The sequence below is a fragment of the Mus musculus genome, chromosome 9, assembly GCF_000001635.26.
Source record: "Mus musculus strain C57BL/6J chromosome 9, GRCm38.p6 C57BL/6J".
NCBI classification, from domain to species: Eukaryota; Metazoa; Chordata; class Mammalia; order Rodentia; family Muridae; genus Mus; species Mus musculus.
The window spans coordinates 111,049,004-111,076,377 of NC_000075.6; the positions used below are offsets into that span (position 1 = coordinate 111,049,004).

The 27,374-nt window shown below is 45.7% G+C and overlaps 1 protein-coding gene, 1 non-coding gene and 1 pseudogene across 4 annotated transcripts; 1 reads left to right on the forward strand and 2 right to left on the reverse strand.

The window, feature by feature from the left end:
* Positions 1 to 5,830: 5,830 nt before the first annotated feature.
* Ccrl2 (chemokine (C-C motif) receptor-like 2) lies at positions 5,831 to 8,515 on the reverse strand. 3 transcript variants are annotated; one of them, NM_001302376.1, is made up of 3 exons: positions 8,378 to 8,515; positions 7,763 to 7,879; positions 5,831 to 7,436 (listed from the first exon to the last, which is right to left on the reverse strand). In NM_001302376.1, the coding sequence occupies exon 3, from the start codon at positions 7,423 to 7,425 to the stop codon at positions 6,343 to 6,345; it is 1,083 nt and encodes a 360-aa protein (NP_001289305.1). In that variant the 5' UTR covers positions 7,426 to 7,436; positions 7,763 to 7,879; positions 8,378 to 8,515; the 3' UTR covers positions 5,831 to 6,342. The 3 variants fall into 3 exon arrangements, with proteins under 3 accessions (NP_001289305.1, NP_001289306.1, NP_059494.2); NM_001302377.1 differs by lacking the exon at positions 8,378 to 8,515 and adding an exon at positions 8,202 to 8,241; NM_017466.5 differs by lacking the exon at positions 8,378 to 8,515 and having other exon boundaries at positions 7,763 to 8,267.
* On the reverse strand, positions 22,146 to 22,554 carry Rp31-ps19 (ribosomal protein L31, pseudogene 19; annotated as a pseudogene).
* On the forward strand, positions 26,391 to 26,453 carry Gm26409. Its single transcript, XR_003948444.1, has one exon. It is a non-coding gene; the product is annotated as a U7 small nuclear RNA (small nuclear RNA).
* Positions 26,454 to 27,374: the final 921 nt, after the last annotated feature.

Sequence of the window (27,374 nt, forward strand, 5' to 3'; positions counted from 1 at the left end):
AAGCCCCCATGCCTGTGAGCGTCCTGTCACTCGTGATAAAGGCAGGAGTAATGTGTTTCCAGGTTCTTGGCCTCTTAATCAAGGAACTGAAATAAAAATGGATACAAATTTGCAAAAGCCCCAAGGAAACTTCATTGAAAAGAAAACAACAGAAAAGACCAGAATACACAACAGTCATCCACAGGCCTCGTGAATGAAGATGCTCAGGGCCCAGTTATTGTTGGGACTTCCTTTTCCTGGGTTAAAAGAAGGAAGGCTTTGGTGACCAGGGGAATACTGAGGGTGGTTCTCTGTTTTGACTGACATGTGCATGCCTCTACTGTGCATGCCTCTTCCCAAAACACATCTGATTTTAATCCTGTGCATGCCTGCTTATGCACAGCTACACATGAGGGTAAACCTAGGCATACCCTGGGAAGAGGCACTCTCAATTAAGGAACTGTCTGCATCAGACTGACCTGTGAGCATGTCTGTGGGGCATGTCCTTGATTGCTAATCGATATAGGATGGTCCTGCCCACTGTGGACCAGACCATCCAAGGTACCTGAGTGAGCAAGTGAGGGACAATAAGCCAGGAATCAGTGCTGCATGTAATTATTATAAAACAGTCCACGCTAATGCCGGCTACGCTCTGGCCGCAGGGGTCTCCCCACTCCTGTGGTTATCCCTATGCGGTGGCCCTCCCAGATTCTCATGGTTCACCTGACTCCAACCACTCACATCTCCCCAGCCATCTTTTCCCCACTCCCCCACCCCCCACCGTGGCTAGCTGTCACAAATCCCTGCAACCCAGTAAAATCAAAACTCTGGGGACTTGTAATTTATCAGTCAGATTTATAACAGTAAATTCTCAACTCACAGAATGCCCACTCAAAGAACTCAAAACTCAGTTGATATTGATACAAGATTGTCTTACATTACTCTATTGTTCTTCTATGATATTCATAGCTACCTGTGGCTATTTCAAGCCATGTGGATTCAGTTAGTCCTCTTCCTCCATCTTTCTCTGTCCTTCCCTTGTCTGTCCCCTGTTCTCTCTCTCTCTCTCTCTCTCTCTCTCTCTCTCTCTCTCTCTCTCTCTCAGCCCCGCCTTCCATTTCCATTGCCCAATCACAGGCTTTAGCCTTATATTTCTCTTGACCTCACCTGCATACAGACAGCAATCTACAAATCAGTGCTCCCCCATTGTCTCCAGTTCCAGATTCCTTGACTTCCCTTCATGATAGACTGTAACCCTTAAACCCAATAAACTCTTTCCTCCCCACCTTGCTTTTGGTCAGGATGTTTTCACACAGCACCAGAAAAGCAAATGTAACATAGGGGATTCTCCCCAGAAGTTCACTTGACGACAGTTTTGCCTTAATGCAAAATTAAGTGAAGTAATTTGAGTGAATACTCAAAACCAGTTCAGGCTTGATGAACTGACCCTCAACTAGGATGTATGAGGAGTATCTTTAAATAGAAACTCTCAGAATTTGATAGAGAAACATATCCTATTATTCAGAGAGGGGTGTGGGTGTGGCCTGATGAAGGTGGGGTCTGAGGTTGCTAGGTGCATTGTTCAGAGAGAGGCACGTGTGCACAGCATGTGCAGGTAAAGGGGCAAGGCTGCCACGAGTCTTATTAAAAGGTAGGCATGCATAACCCAAACCAGGTGGAGTCCTGGGTTACTAAACCATTCCCTATGCTTCTCTACTTTACCCAACACAAGGCAGAACGTTGCCACTATGCTGGGATAGCTCACAAGATTTCATTTTAGAGAGATGGGAGGGTTCTGGGGCCTCTGTACAGTCTTCAGAGGTGTCCTTGTTACCTAGAGTTGTTGTTACCTTCAGAATGCGAGTCCTGACAACCCCTAGCAAGTCACATTCAGGCTTGCAGTAGAGACAAGCTAGGACAATAGTGATAGGCACACCACATCCTAACCCAGATTGCCCCTTGACATGCTCAACCCAAAACCTCATATGAGGACCCACAAAGACAAAAAAGGACATTTGTTCTCTTTGTTCTTCCCAACCAACGTGGCCACATTAAACAATTCTCTCTCTCTCTCTCTCTCTCTCTCTCTCTCTCTCTCTCTCTCTCCCTCTCTCTCTCTCTTTCTCTCTCTCTCCTGCTTTTGACCATTACTTGTTTGTTTAATTGACTTTTTGTTAGGGGTTTATCAGGGCCCAGGCTCTGATCCAAATAAATCTGAGAACACCGTGACCACCCCCACCCAAGTCTATATTTGGGTCCTGGCATGAGGTTCAAGTTTGAATAGAGGGCAAGAGCTCTGTATAACTGAGAGACCTAGCCAAGGTGCGGTCCCATGTGGAACATTGTCTCCAGTCTAGTCTGTCCTGAAAGGTGGTCTAACAAGTGCTCAGAACTGTGTGAAATCTCTTCCCAGAAGACAAGATGCCCACCCAGCTCCCCTTCTCTATCATGAGATTCCTGGGGAAAATCCAACTCCTTTCGTTGTTTCAATAGTCTGATATCTGAGGGCTAGAGAACCATATCTTCATCCCTGCTGGGATGTCTACACCCTTTCCTGAGAATGTGTGGTCCCTTTCCTAGGCAGTGTGGTCTAGAGAGCTGGAAGGGTGGATTTCAGTGCCCAGACACAAGATCTGTCTTTGTATGGCTGCCATGGTAAGACTGAAGGCTGATGGCTGGCCCAAGCCTCAGCCTCACCTACCACAATATTCTACAGTGACAGGCCTTCTCACAGACAAGACCAATCAAAAGTTTCTTCCACTGGCAAATAACTTGCAAGCAAAAGAGAAGCACTATATTTTTAACTACACTAGTCATTTTTCTGTTTGTTAGTTTTTTTTAATTATAGTATTTGTGGGAAATAGAAAAGCTAGTGCTATTTTTAATTTTGTTACAGTTTTATTAGTGTGTGTACCCAAGCATAAATATAGAAGTCAGAGGACGGCTTGGAGTTGGCTCTCTCCTTCCACTCTGTGGATCCAGGGGCCCAAATAGGGTCACCAGCCCGACGGTAAGCACCCTCACCTTCTGAGCCATCTCACTTGGCCTCAAGTTTGTTTATGCTTAAGGAACAGTCTACTTAGTCTAACGCAGAAGAAAGGCCTTGCAGATTCGGGTTTTGAGTACATCATACCATACCCACTCTTGATTCTCAGCATCTCTCTTCCTTACAGCTCCCATTAGGATTTCCAGATCTTTCCACTTTCTGAACTTTCATTCTGGAAATTCTGACAAGGCCGTCCTTTGAGTTCATCCCTATCGCTAAGTATCAGGGAGCGATGTGATCCCCTCGGAGACTTCTGTTTGACATGGAACAGAAGTGGTTGGAGAGGAAAGACCTTAAGTCTGTGATGAGATGATAGTCCTGAAATCCCCGACCCTCTTGCATGCCTGCTGAGACACTCTCTTCCTGAGTCTGTCTGTCTGTCTGTCTTGCAACTGTGCTCCTTGTAGTGTGCTGTCCCTACTCTCCTCCTTAGTCAGTGGTAGAGATGGGAGGTCTTCCCTTGTGCTTCGCGGAAACTCTGAGTATCTGATGGAAACCTGAGCAGCAGAGGACCCCAGGCTGTCTCAGAGACAGCCTGCACTAAGACATCAGAGGGCCCCCAGAGGCTTTTAAAGGCAGCCATACTGGAGTACAGTTGATGCAGAATAGACGACAGTGTTAGTGCAAACACTTCCATCCAGATAATGAACACGTCCACCAGCCTCCTCATTGTCCTTGTGCCTTTTCTAATGAATCCCATATGCTTCCTATCTAAGCATCCGAAATAACCACAGCTTCAGCCACCAAGGATTAGATTGTGCTTTCTAAAATTTTATCCAAATAAAAACAAAACTTAACACATTGGAAATTGGAATATATAACTGAGCAGAAGCCATCTTCTGCTCCGCCTTTTAAGACTTCATGCATAAAGCCACATGATTCCGCAGTCTACGGCTCTTTCTCCATTCATCTGTTGAGGAACCGGTGGATCAACGGCAGCTTACAGCCGTATAAATACAGCTTCCGTGAAAGTCTGTGAATAAGTGTGTGCAGGGTTGTTTCCTACTTCAATTTTCTTTGGTACGCATTTAGAAGTGGAATGACTGGTAACTATATATTTAGCTTTTAAAGAAACTTTCATCTTGGGGCGATAGTGGCACATGCCTTTGATCCCAGCACTCAGGAGGCAAAGGCAGGCATATCTCTGAATTCAAAGTCAGCCTGGTCTAGAGAGTGAGTTCCAGGACAGCCAGGGCTAACAGAGAAACTCTGTCTTGAAAAACAAAGAAAAAAATCTCTTTCTGAACTGGTTGTGTCATTTTATATTCCCACCAGCAATACACAAGAATTCCAATTTTAGTTTCTTGGAGACATTTAAAATGTGTGTGTGTGTGTGCATGAGTGTGTATGCATATGTGTATGTATGCATGTGTGCACATGTGTGTGAGTGTGTGCATGTGTGCACATATCTGTGTGCTTTCGTGTGTGTATGTGTGTTTGTGTGTATGTGTGCATGTGTGTGCATGTGTTTGCATGAGTGTGTGTGCATGCATGTATGTGCATGTGTGTGTGTATGAATGTGTGCATATCTGTGTGTGTTTGTGTGTGCTTGTGTGTGCATGTATATGTGTGTACATATGCATGTGTGTGTATGTTTCCACACAAGCAAAAGCACATGTGTGGAAGTCAGAGGACAACTTTCAAAGCCAGTTCTCTCCTCCCACCTTCATGTAGGTTCTGGGTACTGACTCAGCTCACCAGGCTTACACAACAAAGGTCGCCACACGCTGAGCCACCTCGCTGCCTGGCCTTCATTTCTTTTCCTTCTGCTATGATGGTGACTGACATTAACCTATGCCATGGGAGAACCCTTTGCCCTGGGATCCTTGGGAGGATGCTCTAGTTACACTCTTTGCCTCCCCATCTTGCCCAACTTAGTAGCCTCATTGTAGCTGTAAAAGAAGATCTGTGGCCACAAGCCCTCGGCCCCGGTGGAGTGAGGAGTCCAGCTCTGAACACTAACACAGGAAGAGGGGACACTCATAGATCTCTGTACTCTGAGACCTGTATCCCTGGGCAAAGAGCTGGCCTATCTGCTGACCGGCAGGTGCCCCCTCCACCCCCAGTGTAACTCAGCTTCTAAAGGAAGTGGGAACTTATTTGTAGTCGAAGGCTAACAAGGCCTGAGGGATGTGTTATATTTCAAAGGTCACAGCGCTCCTTCACTCCAACATTTCTAAATAGACTTTTACATCTGCTCTTGTTAACTTTCCTAAGACACAGAGCCTTCATAATACAGACTCTGAAACCTCGGAGGACTCAAGGGCTGGAAGAATCAGACAAACCTGAGTATAGTGAGTAGTCAAGAGAGCCCAGCAGGTTCCACCAGACCTTGCCATTGGCTTGCACCGCTACCACGCAGCCAGCACCTCTCAGGGCCTGCAGGAACATGAGCCAACACTTGCTTCTAACTTAGAATTTGGTCAATTTGGGCTTAGGGTTTTTTTTTTTTTTTTTAAAGACAGGGTCTAATGGATCCAGGTGACCTTGAACTAACTCTACAGCCAAGAATGACCTTGAACTTCTCATCTTTCTGTGTCCACCTCTTGAGTTGAGCTGATATTGAGATGGGCATCACCAGGTGTTAGCACTCAGGAAACAGAGGCAGGCACATCTCTGAGTTCAAGGCTAGCCTCGACTACAAAGAGAGTTCTTGGACAGCCAGGGCTACACAGAGAAACCCTGCCTCCCAAAACAAAACAAAATGGGCATGATCATACTAGGTAGATGCCATGCTATAGATCAAAGCTGGGCTTGGGGGGCTAATGTTCTACCAACAAAACTATAATCCCAACCTTCAAGATGTGCTTTAAAAATATATATATTTATTGCATGTATTTTGATGAACAACAACAACAACAAAAAAAAAAGAATTGAGGTTGGGGGAAGTCAGGTTATACTTGCATTTGTGAGATGCCTCCTGCCTCCGCCTCCTAGAGTGCTGGGATGACAGACATGCCACCACTGCTAGCTGACAGTTACTGAAAGGCTGGCACGCTTGGATAACTCACAGACTCTGGGGCCAGTGATCTCTGAGTTTACACATCAGTTTTGCCACTTTATAGTTATGTAACTTTGGACAACTACCGAGCTTCAGTTTATGGAATGCACACCGCCCACGCCCACACTGCGGACAAACGCTAAAGAGGAAGAGTGGAATTCACCTTTATAAATAACTTAACCGTGTGCCAGAGACAAATTCAACGCTTAGTAGTAAATGTTCATTAACCAGCCCCCTTTCCTCTTATATTCTATTTTTATACAAACATATAAAAATGGCATAAAACAATGTGAAGAGACAAGGTTGAGTGTTTATATTATATTATATCCTGCCTTTGATGCAAATTGCTGTACAGTTCAATGGGCCTGCCATGACCTTCCCTTGGAGGCGCTTGCTGATAGCCTCCACTACTTTGATAGGGGATATCATTGCACCGTGGGAACAGGCTGCGAAGGTATCTCATAAAGGCCTTCCGGTCAAGAAGCAAATAGAGCAGCGGGTTGACGCAGCAGTGGGTGGTCGCTACCAGCTGTGTGACCTGAACACTTGCGTCCAGGTGGTAGCTGCTCTTCTCATCCTGCAGGGACAAGTGTTCCTGGAAAGCAGACAGGAAAAGCACAGTGTTGTAAGGCGCCCACATCAAAAGGAACACGCCCGTTATGACAAGAGCCGGCTTGTGGAGGTCGTACTGTCTCTCCCTGAAGCTCTGCCTTCTCCTCAGTTGCCTGCAGCAGATTATAAAAACCAGCAGAGGAAAAGCAAGTACCAAGATGATCATTTTTGACGTCAGAACGTACTTCCAGAGCGGCGCTTCGATTGGCAAGAAGTGAGGTTTGCCAAAGGCACACTTGTGTTTCTGTCTTTCCATCCGAGGCTCATAAAACACAGACTCGGGCAAAGAGAGCGCAGTAGCCATGGCCCATGCCAGGATGCACGCAACAATACCACAAGACACTGTCGTGAAGATGGAGGCCAGTCGCCCTTGGGAAAACACCCTGTATCCTTGCACAAGGAGGAGGATGTTGGAAAACACCTCGCTGTATAAGCCCGAGGAGTGGAGTCCGACAAGAACTTTACAGGTCCCATTGCCAGGGCTTTCCCCGTGTGCTGCAGTATGGGCCCAGAACGGCAGGGGAAGCAGGAAACACAGGTTTGAAAGTGCCAGGTTTAGGAAGTAGATGTTCCCCAGATTCTTGAGTCCTTTGTATTTCACCAAGATAAACACCGCCAGCACGTTGTCCAAGAGACCCACCGCAAACACCGCGCAGCAGAACTGCAGCACCTGCTGGGGGGAGAGGAACTCGGGGGCCGGAACTTGGTCCGGCCCACTGTTGTCCAGGTAGTCGTCTAAGATTAGGACATCATATTCATCGTCCGGGGCCACTGTGTAGTTATCCATCGGAGGCTGTCCTGTGGGGAAACCAGAGGTCATGATTCCCCTCCATCCGACAGCCAAAGACTGAAAGTAACTATGCCCCCACCCCCCACCCCAGCGTGGGCGGCCGTACTCAAATCTCCTCATTAAGCACCCAGGGACCACGCTGCTAATGTGACAGAAACTGCCTGGTACAGAAAGAGTCAGGGACGTTAAAGCCACTTAAGTTCTTTGGTTGAAACGAGACTCTACGTGGGAGATAGGATCTAAGAAAACAAAGAGTTAAAAACAACCAGAGACTGGCTTAAGCTTCAGAAGTTGGTGCCCGCCTACTTCCCAGATGTTTAAAACAGTTTCTTACCTTGCTCACCGGACAAAACAGCGTCGTTTGAGGCAGGTTGCTTGATATTTTTTCTCTCAAGGGATATAAACAGATGTTTGCAAAAGTGAAACTGCGCTGGTCAAGCACGAGGACAAGCTGGCGAGATAAAGATAACCGTTTGACTGAGTTCCCAAGGGTGGGGAAGGGTGCAGCCCCATGATCTACCATCCAGGGGGCTGTGGGAACAGTGGGGTCAGAGAAACACCACTTCCTTCTGAACAGACTGGTCATGACCCGGAGAAGCCAGAGAAGGCACTGTTTATTCCTCTGAGGCTCTCCCGTCCAGACACAGCTTTCACGGGCCAGCTGGAATCAAGTTCTGAAAGCCTCTCTCAGGAGCTTCTGTCAGCCGCAGAGAAATTGAGAAGTTGTTTTCATCTCTCCCTCTCCCGGTATCCCAAGTTTGACTTCTCTGTACCTCTTAGCCAGCTGTCCTCCAGGCTGCCTCGGATAAGGACACTAACCCACGCCTGCTTCCAGTGATAATCAGAGTGTGATGTCAGAAGCCGAGACGCACCACCCCACCCCCTGGCTTCTGACATAAGTTCCCTGAGTAGATAACAGTTTCCAGAGTACAAACGTGTCCATACTCACCAGAGAACATGGAAGCAAGTGGTATCAGTCGGGAAGGAGGTTGGGGACAGAGCTGGACAGAAAAGGAGCGCTGCTAAATGCAAGTCTGGTGTGAGCATTCCTACGTCAGAAAGCAAAGAGTGTTGCAAGCAGCTGGAAGGAAGCAGTTGATGCTGGGACACTTGATGTAGCTGACCCCGCTCAGGGGAAGCCCCGGGGGAAAGTCCTGTGTGAGGACGTGTGGGACACGGTCAGGTGGACTGTGAGGAGGGGAGACTTGGTTTCCAATGGAGAATGGGGATGAAGAAAGGAATTGGACAGTTGCCTGGTCTTGGAGTGGAAGGGAGTGGGCGGGAGGAGAAGGATGCTGGTTAAAGATGGGTATTTCAAGAAGAAGAAGAAGAACTTCAAAGAGTTGGGGGGGAGGGGCGGGAAGCATGTGTAAACTGCCCTCAGGCCCACGACTCTGTGTAGCTATGGCTGACCTAATCTGGGGACTAGGTGATGTCTGTGATTTAGGCACATCCTTTGCATTATCAGCATGTGAAACGGAAAGTGTAACTATAAAAACAGAAATAGGTAATGAAGAGACCAATAAGAAAACAGAAAGAAAAGAGCCCAGATAAACATGAGTGAACATTAAGCCCCGAGCATCCTGGAAGCTAGGACAGAAAATGAAACTCACCCTGGAGCAGGGAGAACCCAGAACGGAGGCACTTCCTAATAAGGTCTCTCCTCCCCCAGTAGGGGGTATCTATGCATGAGTGGGAATCTCCAGGTCCCAGGATGCCCTGTCTACCCGTGGACATGGCTACAGTCCAGGGTCCCCTGAGCTGTCAGCCTCCTGAGATCTCTCCCTTCTGCAGCTAGATGTCCCGGAGCCACACCATGACACCTGGCCTGTGAGTAAGGGAAGTGGTTCATAGTTCAGTCCTAGACAGGAGGCAGACTCACAAGCATTCACAGTGCTCATTAGATGCGTAAGGGGTGGAGGTGGTAGTCGGTCCCCTATATGCTTTCTGTGCTTTGTGTTACACCCTGATGGTAAACTAAAATCTCTCCAGGAAAAGGACAGGTCTGTAAATTCAAGATCGCTCCGACTTCTCTCGTCGTGTGGCCCTAACTTCCAGTATTGCTTGATTTTGGTCTGATTCCCAGCATTTGCCTGTCCACATTCAGGCCATAGGATTATTTTTTTTCCAAATTAGCATACAAAAGAAAGTATTTCATTATGGCATATTCATGCATATGTGCCACTATTCGTTGTTCTTATTCATCCCTAACCCTTTCCCTGCCCCTTCTTGTTGGTCATCTTTCTACCCCATGACTGTTTCTCCTTCTGCTTTCATGTCACATGTATCCCATCATAACTTTTCTCTTGTTCTTTGCCTAAGATCCCTTCCTCCCCCATCATGGCCTCCTTTCTCATCTTATCAGTCTCTCTCTCTCTCTCTCTCTCTCTCTCTCTCCCTCTCTCTCTGAGACACACACATATATACTCACACACATGCACACACATATATACATGTGCACACATATGCATGCACACACATGTGCACATACATGTGCATTCACATGTACATACACATGTGTGCATACACACGCACAGATACACATTTAGGTCTAGATTCCACCTAAAAGAGAAAATAGGCAATATGTGTCCTTCTGGGTTTGGCTTACTTCACTTTACATCATGATTTTCAGTTTCAGTTTCCTGCACATGTAATAGTTTTGATTTTCCTTTACTGCTGAAAGTACCTCTGAGGTCTGACATCATAGAGTTGCTTGAGCATCTATGCAGGAGTGGTGCAGCCGGGTTTCATGGGAGTTCTGTTTTTAGTTTTGTTGTTGTTGTTTGTCCATTTTTGAGGAACTTCCACTCTGATGTTCATTTCTATTTTTTAACTTTTTGCCACTATTGGGGATTGAGCCTAGAACCACATGCACACTGGTCAAGTGATCTGTCCCTGAGTGACCGTTGTCACACTGATTTCCGTCATGGCTAGACCAGCGTACATTACCACTAGGAGTAAAAGGTTCCTCTTTCCTCACATCCTCACCCGTCTTCGTTGTTTTCTTTAAGGCTATGGGAAAGAAGAAAGTACACCTCTGACCCAGAGGTCTGCGGGAAGCTTTGTCATCTGTGAGCACACGGAGCACTGTCTTATCAGCTTTCCATCAGAGTGACACGGTATTTGAGGCAATTAACTTTTAAAAGGAGAACAAGCCTCTCCCGAAAGCCTCAGTCTGTGGTCACTCAGCCCTTTGCCTCTGGGATTGTGATGAGGCAGTGCACTGTGTGGGAGCTCATGGCTCAGAAAGCTATTCCCTTAATGTTAGCTGTGAAGTGAAGGGGGGGGGGCTGGGATCCTAATATTCCCTTCAAGTACAATCTCCAGTCACCCCAATTCCTTCTGCTACCACACTTCTACCTTTTAACGGTCCTATTACCTCTCAAAGTACCCAGACTGAGGACTTTTTGCACACGAGTCTTGAGGTGGCCTTTACTGAAACCACAGCATTTATCCTTGTAAAAGCCAAGTGCCTTCTATAGCTGATTTGAGGCTCACAAGCCTTAGCGTTGAAGGTCTGAGTTCCTCCTAGTCATTGTAACTCAACCTGCTATCGGTCTGAGATGCCATCCCATGTACTTTCCTACATGTGATCACTCATTCACTCAACAAACATTTCTATGGTACCTAGCATGTGCCCATCCCTACACTAGATGAAGGACAGAAAACCAGTGAGTGAAAGAGGCAAAAATCCTGACCCTCGGAGAGTTCCTAGTCAACAGATTAAAAACAAAATAGATTGTAGTGGCTATTCCTGGTTGTAAACTTGACTATATCTGGAGTGAAATACAGTCCAGAATTGGAAGGCTCACCTGTGATCCTAATCTGGAGGCTGGGAGATACAAGTTTCTAACCATGAGCATCTTGAGGCATAGTGGTCATGAATCCCAGAAGATTAAGACAGGGAACTCTCTGAGTTCAAGGTCATCTGGGACAAAGCAAGTCCCGGACCAGGCATGGTGGCACACACCTGTAATCTGAGCCACACCTTCTGTTGGAAAACTACATAAGGACATTGGAAGAAAGAAGATTCGCTCTCTTTTCTTAGCCTGCTTGCCTCGTGGGACTGAGCAATTACTAGATCCTTGGGCTTCCGTCCACAGCTGCTGCTGTCCATTGTTGGGGAGTTGGACATCAACAAGTTCCCTTACTATATAGAGTCTACCCATAAGTTCGATGACTCTAGAGAGCCCTGACTAATACATAGATCAAGTGCATTGATAGTTGGTAGTCAAGGGGTCTTCAGGGCAAAGTAAACGGAGGAAGACTAGAATGGTTAGGAGATTCATAGTGAGAGACAGCCAAGGTGAGGATGGGCAGGGAAGCTGCAAAGGACTGGTCCCATAAACAACACTCATTGTGTTATGTTTCCTGTTACAATGTTCTTACTGCAGAGGAAGCAATGTTTTCACCAAAGATGCAGAGATACTCCTCCCAGTCTATTGACTGTCTCTTCAAACATGTATTATATGTTTATATACGTAATATACATTACATATTTATATATAGCATATATTTATATGTTCATGTTTATTTACATGTTATTATCAATGTATTATAATATTTATTAAGTGTCAACCATTTATTTTCTATTAATTATTTAACTAATTATTAATTGCTATGAGATTTATGTATCAATACTTTAATTATATGTTATTAATAATATAAACTATAATTAATTACATAAATCTATAATTAATACATAACCACTAAAGTTAACTATTTAGTTGATTTAATTAATAAAGTATGGATTGCTTTATTAATAATTTATTATTAATTATTAATATAATTGACAATATAATATTAATTATATGTATGTGATTGTGTACTATATTAATTTTAGATATAGTTACATGTAAATAATATAATAATATATGATATAATTATTTAAAAATATATTTATATACATAAAGGTCTCCCACTGTGAAACCCTGTCTGACCTGGAACTTGCTTGCTAGATGAACCAGGCTGGCCCTGAATTCACAGAGACCTGCCTGCCTCTGCTTATGATGGGATTGAAGATATGTGCCACCATTCCTGGCTTAACTCAGTTTAAAAAGCAAAGGATACAGTGTGCCAGCCACCTTCGGAGAAGGACCCTGGACATCTTCCAAGTCTCCTTTTTTGGATGTTCCATGTTAGCCTGGAGGCGATGGCTGCTCCCTGCACTGCCTTTCCTGTGTTCTGTGTCTCTCTCCTTGCTCTAGTCATAGCCCATCCTCTGGGATGGTAATTTTTATATACAATGTCTCTTGCTCCAGTAGCTGCTGTGGTTTCTGACTGACACTTTGTATTCAGTTTGATGACAGGATGGAGGATACTAGGGAGATGATGCCAGAGGGTCTCAGTTTTCAGGGACTTTTTTTTTTTAGATTTATTTATTATTATTCATTAGTACACTGTAGCTGTCTTCAGATGCACCAGAAGAGGGTGTCAGATCTCATTATGGGTGGTTGTGAGTCACCATGTGGTTGCTGGGATTTGAACTCAGGACCTTCGAAAGAGCAGTCGGTGCTCTTAACCACTGAGCCATCTCGCCAGCCCGGGACTTATCTTGAAATTGAGAAATAGGCATTAGTTTCTTAAGAATACTGTAATTTGCCAGGCGTGGTGGCACACGCCTTTAATCCCAGCACTCAGGAGGTAGAGGCAGGCAGATTTCTGAGTTCGAGGCCAGCCTGGTCTACAAAGTGAGTTCCAGGACAGCCAGGGCTACACAGAGAAACCCTGTCTCAAAAAACAAAACAAAAAAAGAATACTGTAATTTAATATATTCCTTTCAAATATCTATTTTCTCATATTTATCAATCTATCATTATCTATATTATCTTATCTATATTATCTATTACCTACACATCTTTTAGATATTAATCATTCATCTATCTATCACCTATCTATGTAACTATATTTTTCTCTCTACTTAGCTATTCATTACTATGCAGCACACTGGAAGAGCAAACAGTCATGATTTGTCATTTTCAGGGTCATTTCTTTGTGCCCCAGAGATGGGACAAGATAAGGGAAGGCATTGAAAGTCGAGGTGGCTCGTGGCATTTTGTCTATTGTCACTTTCTGTGAAAAAGAGCACTGAAATCAAGAGTCAGTCTCCGGATTGGATTCCTAGGAACCAGAGCTTTGAGAGGCAGAAGTGTGCACAGAAAACTTGCGGTGCAAGGCCTCCCAGCAGACCTCTCTGTAAGGGATAGAATTAGGCAGCACCGGGAAGAAGAGGCAATGGCTACAACGTGGTGACCCTCAGCTGGTCCTACATGAGGCGTGGAGCTGGGATGGCTCTTAAGAGCTACCCTGGACTTTGGTGACCAGACCAGGTTCCTGACATTCCCCATTGTCTTCAGTTGTCCCCTGGGAGATGGCACTGTCCGGAGGACAGACTGAGGGAACCAGGCACAATGATCCTGTAGAAGGGCATCTGGGAAGACACCACGGCATCCTCTGTGACCTTGAGGGTCTCCAGGCTTTCTAAAAATTGTGTTTACCCAAGATGACAAGAAATGGAAATGAAGATTTCCAAACCCAGAATGTCGTAAGTCCAGGGAACCCACGCCAGGGCACAAGCACATTAAAAGAAGAAGTCATGTGTCTTGTGAGGCCCCGCTGCTCATGTTGCCCCTGATCATTGGGTTCGCTGCTGTCATCAAGTGCAAAGAAAGGTCAGAGAGAAACTGAGAAGCCCTCCTAACCCCTCCCCTCCATCTCCCCCTTCTTAGTCCCTAGGAATTTAGTCACTCTCCAGTTTTCACAGGGCTGGGCTGGGTGGGTCAGACACAGGCCCAATATTAACCATATCTCACATGAATAAGAAATTATCAAAAGCAATATAGGGATCAGGGGAGATGGCTTAGTCAGTTCCCAGATCTCATGTCAAAAAGATAAAGGCATCATAGCCCAAACAGATAGATCCCTGGTTCTCCCTGCCCAGCCAACCAAGCTGAAACAAGAAATTCTGGGTCAATCCTGTCTCAAAAAGTGAGGAAAGTGTCTTGAGGAACTACACACAGGATTGACCTCTGACTTCCACTTGTACTGACAAACCTGTAAAAAATGCATACAGGGACATGCACGCACAAAAGCATTTGCAGTTAAAATATTTCTTTAGGAGCTGGGAATATAGTTTAGTGACAAAGTACTTGTCTAGAATGCATGAGGCTAAAGATTCTATTCCCAGCAAAATACACACACACACACACACACAGAGAGAGAGAGAGGGAGAGGGAGAGGGAGAGGGAGAGGGAGAGGGAGAGGGAGAGGGAGAGGGAGAGGGAGAGGGAGAGGGAGAGGGAGAGGGAGAGGGAGAGAGAGAGAGAGAGAGAGAGAGAGAGAGAGAATCCGTTTAATAGAATGTGACCCATTTAGTTATGTAGGGCAAGGGTTCAGTGGAGCCTTCTCTGCAGCTTGGGTGGCTGTCTTGGGTCCTGCCCAGGCCCCTGTGAGCCAAGCTGGGCACTGTGAAGATCTTGCTTTCTTCTTGTCAGCCTCTTCCAGGGTCAGGCCCAGAAGCTCCCCAGAGGCTATACTGCCTCTCTGGTCCCAGGACCAACAGCTTCAAAGGACTCGATTTGAGCCAGCTCCAAACTGCCCAGAATTCACAACCTGTGTTCTCCATCTTGTCTCAAATGACTCAGCCACAACCTCTAGGAAGAATGTTGGGAAGGGGCTCTTATCCCAGGGAGCCAAGACCTCCAAGCCACAAGGTTGGTCCCGGGCCTTCCCGGGAGCGCTGGACTTGGGGACTGACGTGGTACTTTAGGGGAAAAAGGAAAATCTTCAGGTCAGGATCAAGCAAGGACAAACCAGGCAGGGGTCAAGAGGTCAGCCTTTCTGACTGCATCCTGTTTTGTCTACTTTTATCTTATTTCACATCTCAGCAGCACTTGACACTGCTGGCGCTTCTGACTCCTCCTGGAATCTCTCCTCCATGTAGTGTGTGTGTGTGTGTGTGTGTGTGTGTGTGTGCGCGCGCGTTGTCGAGTATTCATATGGAGGCCAGAGGACAACCTTGGGTGATGATCTTTGCAAGCTGTCACCTTTTTCTTTTTGAGACATGGTTTCTCATTGGCCTAGAGCTTGTCACGTGGGCTAGGCTGGCTGGCCATTAAGCCCCAACTTCCCAGCACTGAGATTATAAGCGTTTGCCAAAAACACGACTGGGTTCTGGGGATCAAACTCAAGTCCTCGTGTGTGCAAGACGAGCACTTTACCCACTGGGCTCCATCTTCAGCCTCTTTCCTTGTTCTTTTGCTACCTACCTGCATGGCTCTGGGTTCTGTGTGCATCATTTTTTCTACTGCTACTGGTGCCTACTGCCAGGTGTAGACCGATATTCTGACGAACTTACTACCAGCTTCCCCCGGTATTGCCTGCATGTCTCTCAGGACTCCTAACTCAGTCAGTGTTGAAAGTTGAAGCCCTTGTCCTGTACCTTAAAATCAGTGTTCTTCATTTCACGAGGTTGGGAGCCCAGCCTTGGCCTCCCACCTTTCCTTAAGTCCACACCCAGGTAGTTATTTGTGCTCTGGAAGCAGCACTGCCCACACCTCCATCTCGACCTCTGTCTTCAACTTGCCTATGCCAACACAGACCTCAGACACAGTGCCAAACTGTGTTAGGACCTCTTCCTACCCTACAAGTGTCCAAGGCCCTGTCACCTATCCTCTGCATCCCAGCCTTCAGTCCCAGCTTCTACTTTCTTTCCACGCAAGAAGCCACTAGGGGCCAGTGACAAGGCCCAGTGGGTAAAGGTGTCTGCCATTAAGGCTGATGGCTGGAGTTTGACCCCAGGATTCAGTGAGTGGGAAGAAAGAACTGACTCCTGAAGGTTGTCCTCTGACCCCACACGTGGGCCATGGCAAGGGCACAAACACCCCCAAATCAGTACTTTAAATTGCAATAAACAAAAAGAGGCCACTCACCATTCCCTGAAGTTGCCATCTCCACACACTGCTGTTTTCCTGTGGGAATGGAAGTTTCTAGAAAGATGCTATACCTTCAAAGAAACATTCTGTAAGACCTACTTAACTGGTTGGAACTTCAATAATTATGGAGAGTTTAGAGTGTTGCAGGCCCAGAGCCTAATGAAAATTTACCTTGAACTAACTAGCTCCCTAAATAGATATTCCTTGTCTACTTCAGGGAAGATCCTGACATTCTGTGAGTAACAGAACAAAAGCCTTTGGAATGTATCAATTTAACGAAACCACTACTTCCACCAACCACAAGGCTAAGGATCATCAGATAGTACCTGAGGCCTATAGCTGAGTTTTCATTGCTTTTCTCGTAATCCACCAATGTGCTTAAAGGTGCTTGATCTATAATTTTCTTTATTCTGTTACTATAAAAACTTCATGAGGACTGGAGAGATGGCTCAGTGGTTAAGAGCACTGGCTGCTCTTCCAGAGGACCCTGGTTCAAGTCCCAGATTCCACATGGTAGCTCACAACTAACTGTAACTCCGGTTCCAGAGGATCCAACACTCTCACACAGACATATATGATGCACTTAATGTACACAAGTGTACACTTTAAAAAGCCAAAAACTGATCCAAAACACCAACAAAACCCAAAACCATCATGAAATACTCCCACGTTGGAATGTGGAATGTGAGATGTATTAATTACTGTTCTGCTGCTGTGATAAAACCTCATGTCCAAGGCAACTTAAAAAAGGAAGAGTTTATCTTGGCTCCTAGTTCCAGGCAGATGAGTCTATTACTGGCAGGGAGCCATAGCAGGTGCAGCACCAGGAGCAGGAAGGTAGAGATCACGTCTTCAACCACAAACATGAAAAAGAAGGAGAGAGTAGAAGTGAATCAAGGCTGTCTTCTCTCAAAGCCAGCTCCTAGTAATTTTCTCTCAGCATGGCTGCATCTCCCAATCTCCTTGAACAGCATCACTACTGGGACCAAGTGTTCAGGTGCCTGGACCTAGGGGACATTACCACTAGATGGGGTAACCTGTGCTAAACTGGCTTGCTTCTCCCCGCAGGGTGCCTGAGCCCGTTGCACAGCAGACTGGACTGGAGGGAGAGAAGCTTAGCCAGGCTGGGTGGATTAGGCAGGGTCTTGGTCTTCATGAATACAGTAGAAATAACCTTCCCCAGGGACGGTTTTCAGTGAAACAGTTCTCTTTATTGAGGATGGGGGGAGGATGACAAGGGCTGTACCAACCTTGGGGAATGGGTAGGGTTTTCTGGGTGAATGTACATCATTGGCTGGTGCCGGGGTGCTGGGGATGCTTCGTTTGTAGGAAGAGGTATTCCAGGTGCTTGCTGGGCATGTCCTTTTTTTTTTTTTTTGATGTAAAAGCATGAGGTAGTTTAATGACAGAGCTCCAGGCCGACACGTATCTCCCGCAGGAGACAGAGGTGTTGACCACATGGTGGAGCCAAAATGGAGGAGCTCTGGTTCGAAACATATCTCACACAGGAGACAGTGGTTTCGACCCCGAGGCTTGGAAGCTAGGGACTTTTATAGAAAAGGGGTGGGGCTGGGGGAGGAATTGGCGCGGTTTCACATGATTGGTCCATTTAAACATCAACAGACTGTCAGAAGGACGGGAGATAGGGAGGCACTAGGACAGTCAGGACATGTGACAACGGGCCTGCCCAGGCATGTCCTGGCCTGTTCTGCTATGTTCTCAGCCCCAGGTTTCAAAGCTCACAAACAACTCTTTGGGCTATTTGACATAAATTACATGAATCACATGGGCATGTCCTTATAAGGAGAGAGGATGTTTAACCTGTTGCCTGGCCACCAGGCTATGTGACTATGTCAAGGGGGCCAGAGGTGGGGGTCATAAGGCTACGTGTACGCTGGGACATGCAGGTCCAGAGCAGGGAGGAAGCAGTCGCAGGATGAGGTTTCAGAGGTTGGGACATATCTCAACCTCCTCACTCTTTCTCCCAGTCACACACAGCCTTCTGGCCCCACAAACCTGAGCCTGTGTTCCCAGGCCATGGTCACTCATATTTGACGCTAGAATAAACTACTTTTATCCACATTGAGCTGAGAGTTGAGTTTTTATGTCAACACTACGTACCATTCCCAATGAAACTCCCTGTAATTTCTGTAGTGAGAGAGACCACACCCCTCAGACAATAATCTGAAATAGACTAGTACTAAGGTGATCTAAGGACACATCGGCTCTTAGAGGACAGATGACACTTGGCTTTTAGGTCCACTCTTGTCACTGATGAGGCCTGAGAGAGAGAGAGAGAGGCATTCTGACCCCCCTGGTGGGGCTCATGGTGGCGTGAAGCTGTCAGTAGATACACATTGCTGGGGTGACACACATGTATAGTTGAGAACAGTGTTTGGAGAGTTTAAGTACCCTGGGGCCATACAAAGAATCTGAAATATCCCTCGAGTCTGGAGTCAGCTGCAAAAACCTGAACCAGTTCACCTTCATGAAACTAATGAGTTGAAGTCACTATAGTAAGGTTCCCAATCATGGCCATGTAGACATCCTGTGTTGAATAAATTCTTACTACAAAATGTGATAGTTAATTTTAATCTTCGACTTGTTGATTAGATTAAGAGAGAGAGGCACCTGGTAGATTAATCAATCACACATTGGAAAGCATTTCAAGAGGGTTAACAAAAAGGGGGCACCCCGGCTGTAGGCAGTACCATCCCCTAGCTACTGTCCTTGATAGAATAAAAGGGTAAAAAGCAGAAAAGCAACCAAGTCAGGGATGCTTTCTCTCTCTGCTCTCTGGCTACCGTTGTGTAAGCCACCCTGATTGACCTCCTCATCCTGGCTTCTGAAACCATCAACTGAGATGTTTCCTCCCGTAAGTTGTTTTGCTGAGGTATTTTGTTAGAGTGACTGGAAGCTCCAGAGATTTCTATGTACACTACAGAGTGTTGAATTGTATCTCTGGCCTTCACCTACAAGTTGCCACCCCCCCCCACCCCCCGTGACAACCAAAATATCCCCAGATATGACTGGATGTCCCACTGGGCCATTATCATCTCCTCGTGGAGAACTGCTATGTTAGAAACTGTGGGTTCAATTGAACATGCTTGCGAGGATAAAGGGGATCCTCTGTTTCTGAAGCAAAGAACAAGGAGTGGGTTGTATGAGTCAGAGTTTTGTTTGTGTTGATAATACCATGAGATGTCAGAAGAACCATTCTTGGGTTCGAGTTCTCTGTGAGACAGATCTGTTCCCTAAAGGCTGAAGTGTCGTTATGTTTTGGCAGAGCTAGTCTGAGCTATAAAAAAAAGCTGATTTGGTAAGCTCAGCACTGTGTGTGTGTGTGTGTTTGTGTGTGTGTGTGTGTGTGTGTGTGTGTGTGCTTGCATACACACACAGGAACTTGTGACTTGTTACTGTCAAACGCAGACATAGTTGCTTTTCAATATGTCTTTCCTGAATGGATAATTTTGAAAGCAAATCCCTAACAATACTGCATAGAAGAAGAAAGGCTAAACCTAGATGTCATTGGCACAAGAGTGAGCTTGATTTATTTAAAAGAACTTTGGTTTCTGCTAAACTGTGGGGGTGGCCGCCTCTGCATAAGTGGGGGGAGGGGGGGCTGTGAAGCTCCAAAAGCAACTCCTGCAGGACTTAGTTGAAGACTGCCCGAGAGACCAAAGATTGCTGATGCAGACAATGCCAACCAATTGGGAACTGCTGCTTGGAAGATATGGGACCAATGGGATGTGGGTGGAGAGTATGAAGGGCTAACCCTCCACCCCCATGAATTATTAAACAAGCTTTCCACAGCATTCATATGAGCTTGCTGCAGCGTTCTCACCTGCTCCTGGTGTCTGTGCCATTGATTCCATGCCACCTCATCTCCAACCCCCAAGGACAAGTAGGGTCTGGCATCAGGCGGTTCAGGGCACAGGCATCATCTGCAGCCCAGCATGGGGCTTGAACCCTGAGCCCAAATCTAAGAGTCTAATCTAAGGCATAGAAGAAATTGCTGAACAAAGGCCATCATCCCCTCTCTCCTTTGGGCAACACAGCAAATACATTAACGAAAAGGAGTAAGGAACTTTTGAGTTAATCTTTGTCAGGAGTCTCAGGGAGAAATGGCTTTTCTGCTCCCACTGACTCAGAACAGCACACAAAGCACAAATCGTGTATCATTCTGTATCCACGTGCTGTTCCCAACACACTGGGGCCTGGGTTCCTTTAACACCTTCCTGGTTTTAGTGCATGCTCTTAGACCTGGTACAGAGATGGGGGGGTGGGGAGAGGAAGGAGCAGGAGGAGGAGGAGGAAGAGGAGAGGGGGAGGGGGAGGGAGAGGGAGAGGGAGAGGGAGAGGGAGAGGGAGAGGGAGAGGGAGAGGGAGAGGGAGAGGGAGAGGGAGAGGGAGAGGGAGAGGGAGAAGGAGAAGGAGAAGGAGAAGGAGAAGGAGAAGAAGAAGAAGAAGAAGAAGAAGAAGAAGAAGAAGAAGAAGAAGAAGAAGAAGAAAGGCCAAAAGAAAGCCAGAGAGAACATCTGTGACATTGATCCAATTCCACAGTAGCTGTCTCACAGCTCAGCCATCAAATGGTCACAAGGCCAGATGTCCTGAATTTGCAACCTAAGGTCTGAGAGGCTTATTGTTCTTAGATTCTGTTGTTCATTTAGCTTAATTGGGTAACCAGCCCAGAGCCTCCAGGTCTCAATGTCCCTTGTAAAGGGTCATTTAAGAAAAAGGGTCAATATCCCCAGCACGCTTGCCTGGACTGCTTAAACCAGTGTGGACCATAGCTTCGTGATGCCTTACCTTTCAGCATTTCCCCTTGTGCAATGCTCCCACACAGATGAAGGATGGTCACGTCTGAAAAGGATGCCATTAGGATCTCTGAAAGTGAGAGTCCAGGTCTACTCTGCAAAGCCATGATGCAATCATAAGCTTTCCATTCCAAGCTAAAAAGATAAATAAAATACAGCAATTTAAAAAGTGTAGCTTCTGAATACATTGCGGAGGGGACCCCCCCCCCCCATGAAGGAATCATGTGGCCGGAAGAGGGGTACCACACAAGGCTGTGTTTCAGAACACTACAAGAGGGCATACTCTTCAAAGACACACAGACGGAGACTGAGGCTGGTGAAAGCAAAGAAATCCATCTGATACGAGCCAGAGCTGGTTCATAAAACCTATTGGTTCTAAGAAAACATTTGTTTACCTTGATTTTTATGTGTACAGATGTTTTTTGCCTGTCTGTACATAGTGCACCAGATGCACGCAGTACCCGTAGAGGCCAGAAGAGGGCATCTTGCCCCTGGTATTGGAGTCACAGAGTTGTGAGCCTCTGTGTGCATGCTAGGAACAGAAGAACCCCACCCAGATTCTCTGAAGGGTCACAGGTGCTCTTAATCAATGCTCCATCTCTCCAGCCCTAGGGTTCATTTTCCTCCCCCTGCCCCCAACTCTAGCCCTCCCGCACATGGTATTGGGTTTGCTCAGCTCAGCCAGCAGGTTACACTTGCCAGAAACACAGGAAGTCCTCCACTTCCCTCCAGACTGGGGAACGAGGAACAGGCTGGCTGTGGATGCACCAGCTTCTGCAAAGAGATGACAAGAGACACCTTTTCTAACTTCAGTGATCAGGGAGTTCCTGGGTAGCCTGAAATCAGCCATCGTGGGAATATTTATACATCAGAGACTGGCAACTGTAACGAGCTGGGATTCTTCATCCTCCGCACAAACTGATATGGCTGCGTTTTAATTTTTTTTAATTTTTTATTTTTATTTTTTGCAGTTCTGCAACTTTATTTGACATGAGCAGGTTAGTTCTCATCCACATTGACCGTCTGTAGATTTTTGAACGCGGTAACAGGCACATAAGTTACCAATGTGCAGAGCTTGTTTGGTGAATCTTAATCCTCGTTACGTTTTCTGGACAAACGTACTCAGATGTGATATGGAACATTCCTATTTCCTTGGCCCAGATGGCTTTATTGAGCCTGGTGTCAATGCGCACATCTGGAGTCCCCATTTCCTTCATGGCAAACTTCCGAATTTCTTCGAGTGCCGGAGTAGCATGCTTCCGGAAGCCCACTCCATGGATGCGCTTGTGAATGTTGATGGTGTATTCTCGGGTCACTGCCTCGTTGATGGCAGAACGGCACTTCTTCTCGCCACCCTTCTCTTTGGGAGCCAATCTGCGGGGCCCACGTTGGAAAGGAAGGACGCGAGGGATTGTCCTGACGTGGCTGTGAAACCACAACCAGCACACCGCTGGGCATCGTAACCATTTAGTAGCACCAACTGGGAAACTGAGGTCTGGGTTTCGCTACGGTGGGGATTATCATTTATCGTCTCCAAGCCTCCTGCTGAACTGTGAGGCTCCTTATGAGCTACACAGAGGTAGGGTAAGGAGGTTCCTTTAAGAGCTGACTAGGTCTTCACTCTCCAGAATGGATTCACTGAAGCCAGGCACCATGGGATGCATCTGTAACACTAGCACTTGTGAGTCTGAGGGTGAAAATTTTGGAGTTTGAGGCCAGCCCGGGCTACACAGCAAGTTCAAGGCTGTCCTAGGCTTAAAAAAAAAAAAAAGTTATTCTGCCATTAGTGGATTTGTGAGCTAATGAATTATCTTAAGAGTGTGTGTACACCTTAAGAAGCACTTGAGCTAGGTCACCTGCATACTCTGCATTAATTTTTTTCAAGCATGTCCCCACACCATTTCATTTCCATTTTTTTTTTTTTTTTTGTTACGCTCTTCGTCTCAAATCTGACTCCGATAAGCCACATAAAACGTATTGCCCTCAACTTCTTGCCAACTACACTTCCTTTGCAACGAGTAATAAACTCACTCAACAGACACACACTCGGGGCATTCCACCGGGGTGATTATGTTGTCCCAAGAGCCTAGGAACAGGAAAAGCAGAGGTGGAGAAAATAAATCCACATTTATGGTAGAAGGCAGACAGTGGAATCAACCTGCCACCTGGTGGCTGACTGGTCTCTCAGAGAACTGTTCTCAGAGGAATGGACATATTACCCACTTGGCATTGGACGCTCCTGACTTCCTGCCTTGGTCTTGGGGAGTCCGAGTTGGTAAGCTTCTACACAGCCTCTGTAATGCAGCCATTATGGGCCTCTCTGCTCACAAGTCCATCAGGCAGACGCTGGGCGGCTGGGGAATGAGGCTGACTGGTAGCTGTGAGTGACATTTTGTACTGAGTGTTGAGACCACCTCTGTAGGAGACGTTCTTTGCCTGCATAAGTGAACATTCACAGGGAGACAATAGTCTTCTCTTCCCGCTCCTTGAGGTCCAGCCCCCTGCTGTCATGAAACCCTGCTGCTAAGGTCGAAGTCTGACGTTACTGGAAAGCCCTGAGCTTGATGCACAATGGCAAACTCCCCTGTGTCACTGGGGTTTCCTCCTCGCTACCTGAGGAACATCTCAGCCTGAGATTCCTGGAGCGCCTCCCTGTGTTAATGAGGCATCTCAATACCTTATGATCTTTGACCACCCTGGTTATTCTCACCCGCTTCCCCCAAACTACATAACCTTTAGTTCATCCTGAATAAAGTATATACAAGCCCTCGCCGGATGGAGGTGTGTATACAAGCTAAGATTGTCTCAGAGAACTATTTCATTGAGGATCATTGGAGAAGGCCTTCACCTAAGAGAACCGTGACACTAAGATCCTAGGAGAAGTAGCCCCCTCTACCCCACTCCCAGCTGGACTGGATTCCTACAGACCTCCACCTGTTCCCAACTCTGCTGCATCCTTCCAGCCTGATGGGCAGCCATGTCTAGACACTCTGAGAGGGAAGAAGCAGAGGATGTTGAACCACACCCTGCCCCCTTCATTGTTATTCATTTTCAGATCCTGATCCCTGATCATCCAGAAAAAAACGAGTCTCTGGGGATTTAAGTTTCCCGCCAGCTCTTGATGTAGATAGATCAAGCTGCAGTGAAATCCACTCACCCGGCTTCTGCCCCAGGACAAGCTGGCTTTCATCGCTGTCCCACAGAGTCACCCTGAGTGGAATTAGCTGTGGCAGTAGAGCTGGTTACTTCCATTGTATGGAGCAGACTCATCAGTTAAGCCATATCAAGTGTTTTCTTCCTTAGCCAACTGGCCCAGGGGGATTTGGAGATAGATAGGACAAAATACAGTGTAAACATGTATAAAATTCACAGAGTAGATTTTAAATAATTTTTAATGTCACATGTTGAAATCTAATCTTAATGTGATGGTGTAGGAAATTGGAACCTTTGGAGGCAATCATGGTGCCTTGGAAATGGTATTAGCACCCTTACAAAAGCTGGAGAGCTGCTGTGTGCCTTTCATCATACAAGGCCCCAGCCAGGAAAAAACTGTCTATGAACTAAGAAGAGGACCCTCATCACAGAGACATTCTGCTGGGACTTTGGTCTTGGACTTTAATCTTCAGAACTGTGAGAAATAAGCTTATGTTTCCCACAGGCCACTGAATTTATGGGGCTTTGTTGTAGAAGACCAGGAGCCTAAGATGTGGACTCTGTGGCAAGCCATGCCTAAGTTCTAAATGAACAGAATCACTTAGTATATGTCTCATAGGAAGAATACAAAGAATCAATAGGAAAAGACCTAATATATCATCCCTGGAGATATATATATATATATATATATATATATATATGTCACTGATAAAATGCCACTACCAAAAGGAACTTAAGAAAAGCTTCCATTTGGTTTGTGTCTACAGAGGGAGAGAGTCCTCTTGTTGGCATAGCAACAACAAGAACAGGAAGCTAGATGATCACATTTTCAACCTCACACAGGATACAAAGAGAGCAAGAATAGGAAGTGGGACAGAGCTATAAAATCTCAAGGCTTTTCCCAGTGATCCACTTCTTCCAGCAAGGCAGCATCTCCTGAAGTTTCCATAACCTCCCCCAAACAGTGTTCAAATAATATATTGATGTAATTATACAAATATGTGATATATATTTATATTAGACTGTAATAAGTATATAATATATTATATATATAAATTGCCAGGTTTGGCATAGCCATGGAAGGGACAGTATGACTCAGTTTCCACCTCTGAGCAGAGTCAGTAGGACATGGGTCTCCACAAGTGCGGACAGTTGCTGTAGGCATAAGGCTTCTTTGCATAATAATGTACATATTTTCCATGTTCCTGGGAACATTCTCCCTGCCAGGGCTAATGACTCCAGGATAATTAGAAAAAGTACAAGTCCAGAAAGCAAGAATGTGTCTAATGTTCCTCAGCAAAATGGTAATGCTGTGACCTTCAGGACAGTCCTTAAGGCTGTGGGAAAGCACTCTGAAAACATGAGTTCAAGAATATATAAATAAGGTTTCTCAACTATTCAAAACATAAAGATGCAATATGAATTATATGAGAAGCTTCATGGAACTGCACTAATGAGTCAGTAAAGGAACAGGGAAAGAACAAGGCTCATGGTGCAAGTAATACAGGAGCACCAGGCAGTGAGGGAGTGGTGAGCTCAGGGTAGGATCCCACCCAGAGAAGCTTATTGTTTGTGTTTACAAAGGCAGGCAGACTTCTGAGTTCAAGTCAGCCTGGCACAGGGCAAATGTAGGTCCAGGCATGGTGGGAGTGGTGATCTCAGGATGTAGTTCCACCCAGATATGCTTATTGTTTGTATTTACAAAGGCAGTCAGACTTCTGCAATCAAGGTCTGTCTACAGAACAAGTTCCAGGATAGCCAAGCTTAGGCAGTGAAAGAGTTGGAAAACAGAAAGCTAACTTTCTCACATATAAATAGTCTCTATGTCTAGATTTGACAACCAACAGTGCTGTGTCCAGCAAACAAACCGCCTAGGACTTGCTATGTTACCAATGCACTTGCTGTATTTTTCTAAGAATCAAGGGGCTAAGATCATAAAATGCTGATTCATGTGATAATAAGAAGAGAATGGGAGTAAATGGTTGAATTGATATGCAAATAAAAGATATTTGGTGATAAAAGACTGGCCTTTGGTCTGCAAGAGGTGAGCTATCTAGAGAACTAACACAGAACTTTTAGAATCTTGTCTAGAAGATTTTCTGAATTTGGTCAGAAAACCCATGAGCTGTCAAGAGAGCTATCTTGAGCAGAACACAGAGCTTGCACCCCATCACTGACATTGACATTATATACACACACACACACATATATATATATAATATTATATACAAATATATTTAGATAGAGCATGATGTATATATAATATATTCTTATACATAAGGAAAGTAAACTATTGCATGGAAACCTGTTGAGAAGACAGGAGGGGTGGCTCAGCAGTTCAGAGGAGGAGCTCTTGTTGTTGAGGATTTAAGTTTGTTTCCCAACACCTATACACATGTCAGGCAGCTAGCTCTCTGCTGCCTGTAACTTCAGCTCCAGGGAGACCTGAATTCTCTGCTCTACAGGGACACCTGCACTCTGTAACACACACACACACACACACACACGCACGCACGCACGCACGCACGCACGCACGCGCAAGTAAATAAAAATAAATCTTTAAAATTTATTATGGGAACAACTTTTGTAATTCATAGAGAGAGTTCAGAAAATTTCTATAAACGATAAACAGGCTGGGAATTAATGAACTAAGTACATGTCTCACAAGTTGGACAACAGCAGTCAAGTAATTGCAAAGAGATTTGGAAAGCAGAGGTCAGAGAAGTGTGATGGTTCAAGGAATAGATATCAAATATTTTCAAATACAAGTAGATGATAATACAAACAGAAGGGAGTCTTTTCTTCTATGATTAAAGTTGAAAATGATTTGGTGAAGCTGTGAAGAATTCAATCAAAGAAGAAGACACAAATCACTCGTGTCATGAATCAAAATGTTTCTGACGTTTTTGCAGACATAAAATATCTAAAAATGGATCATGAGTCTGTTTCAAGAGTTGTGCAAATAATTTGATAGGAAATGAGAAAGGTCTTAGAAATGTCTAATGAAACATTAGATTTAAGAGGAAACAGAGGGTCTGGGGCC

Excerpts from the sequence above, each read along its gene's own strand:
- Ccrl2 (NM_001302376.1), bottom strand. The coding sequence starts at position 7,425 with ATGGATAACTACACAGTGGCCCCGGACGATGAATATGATGTCCTAATC.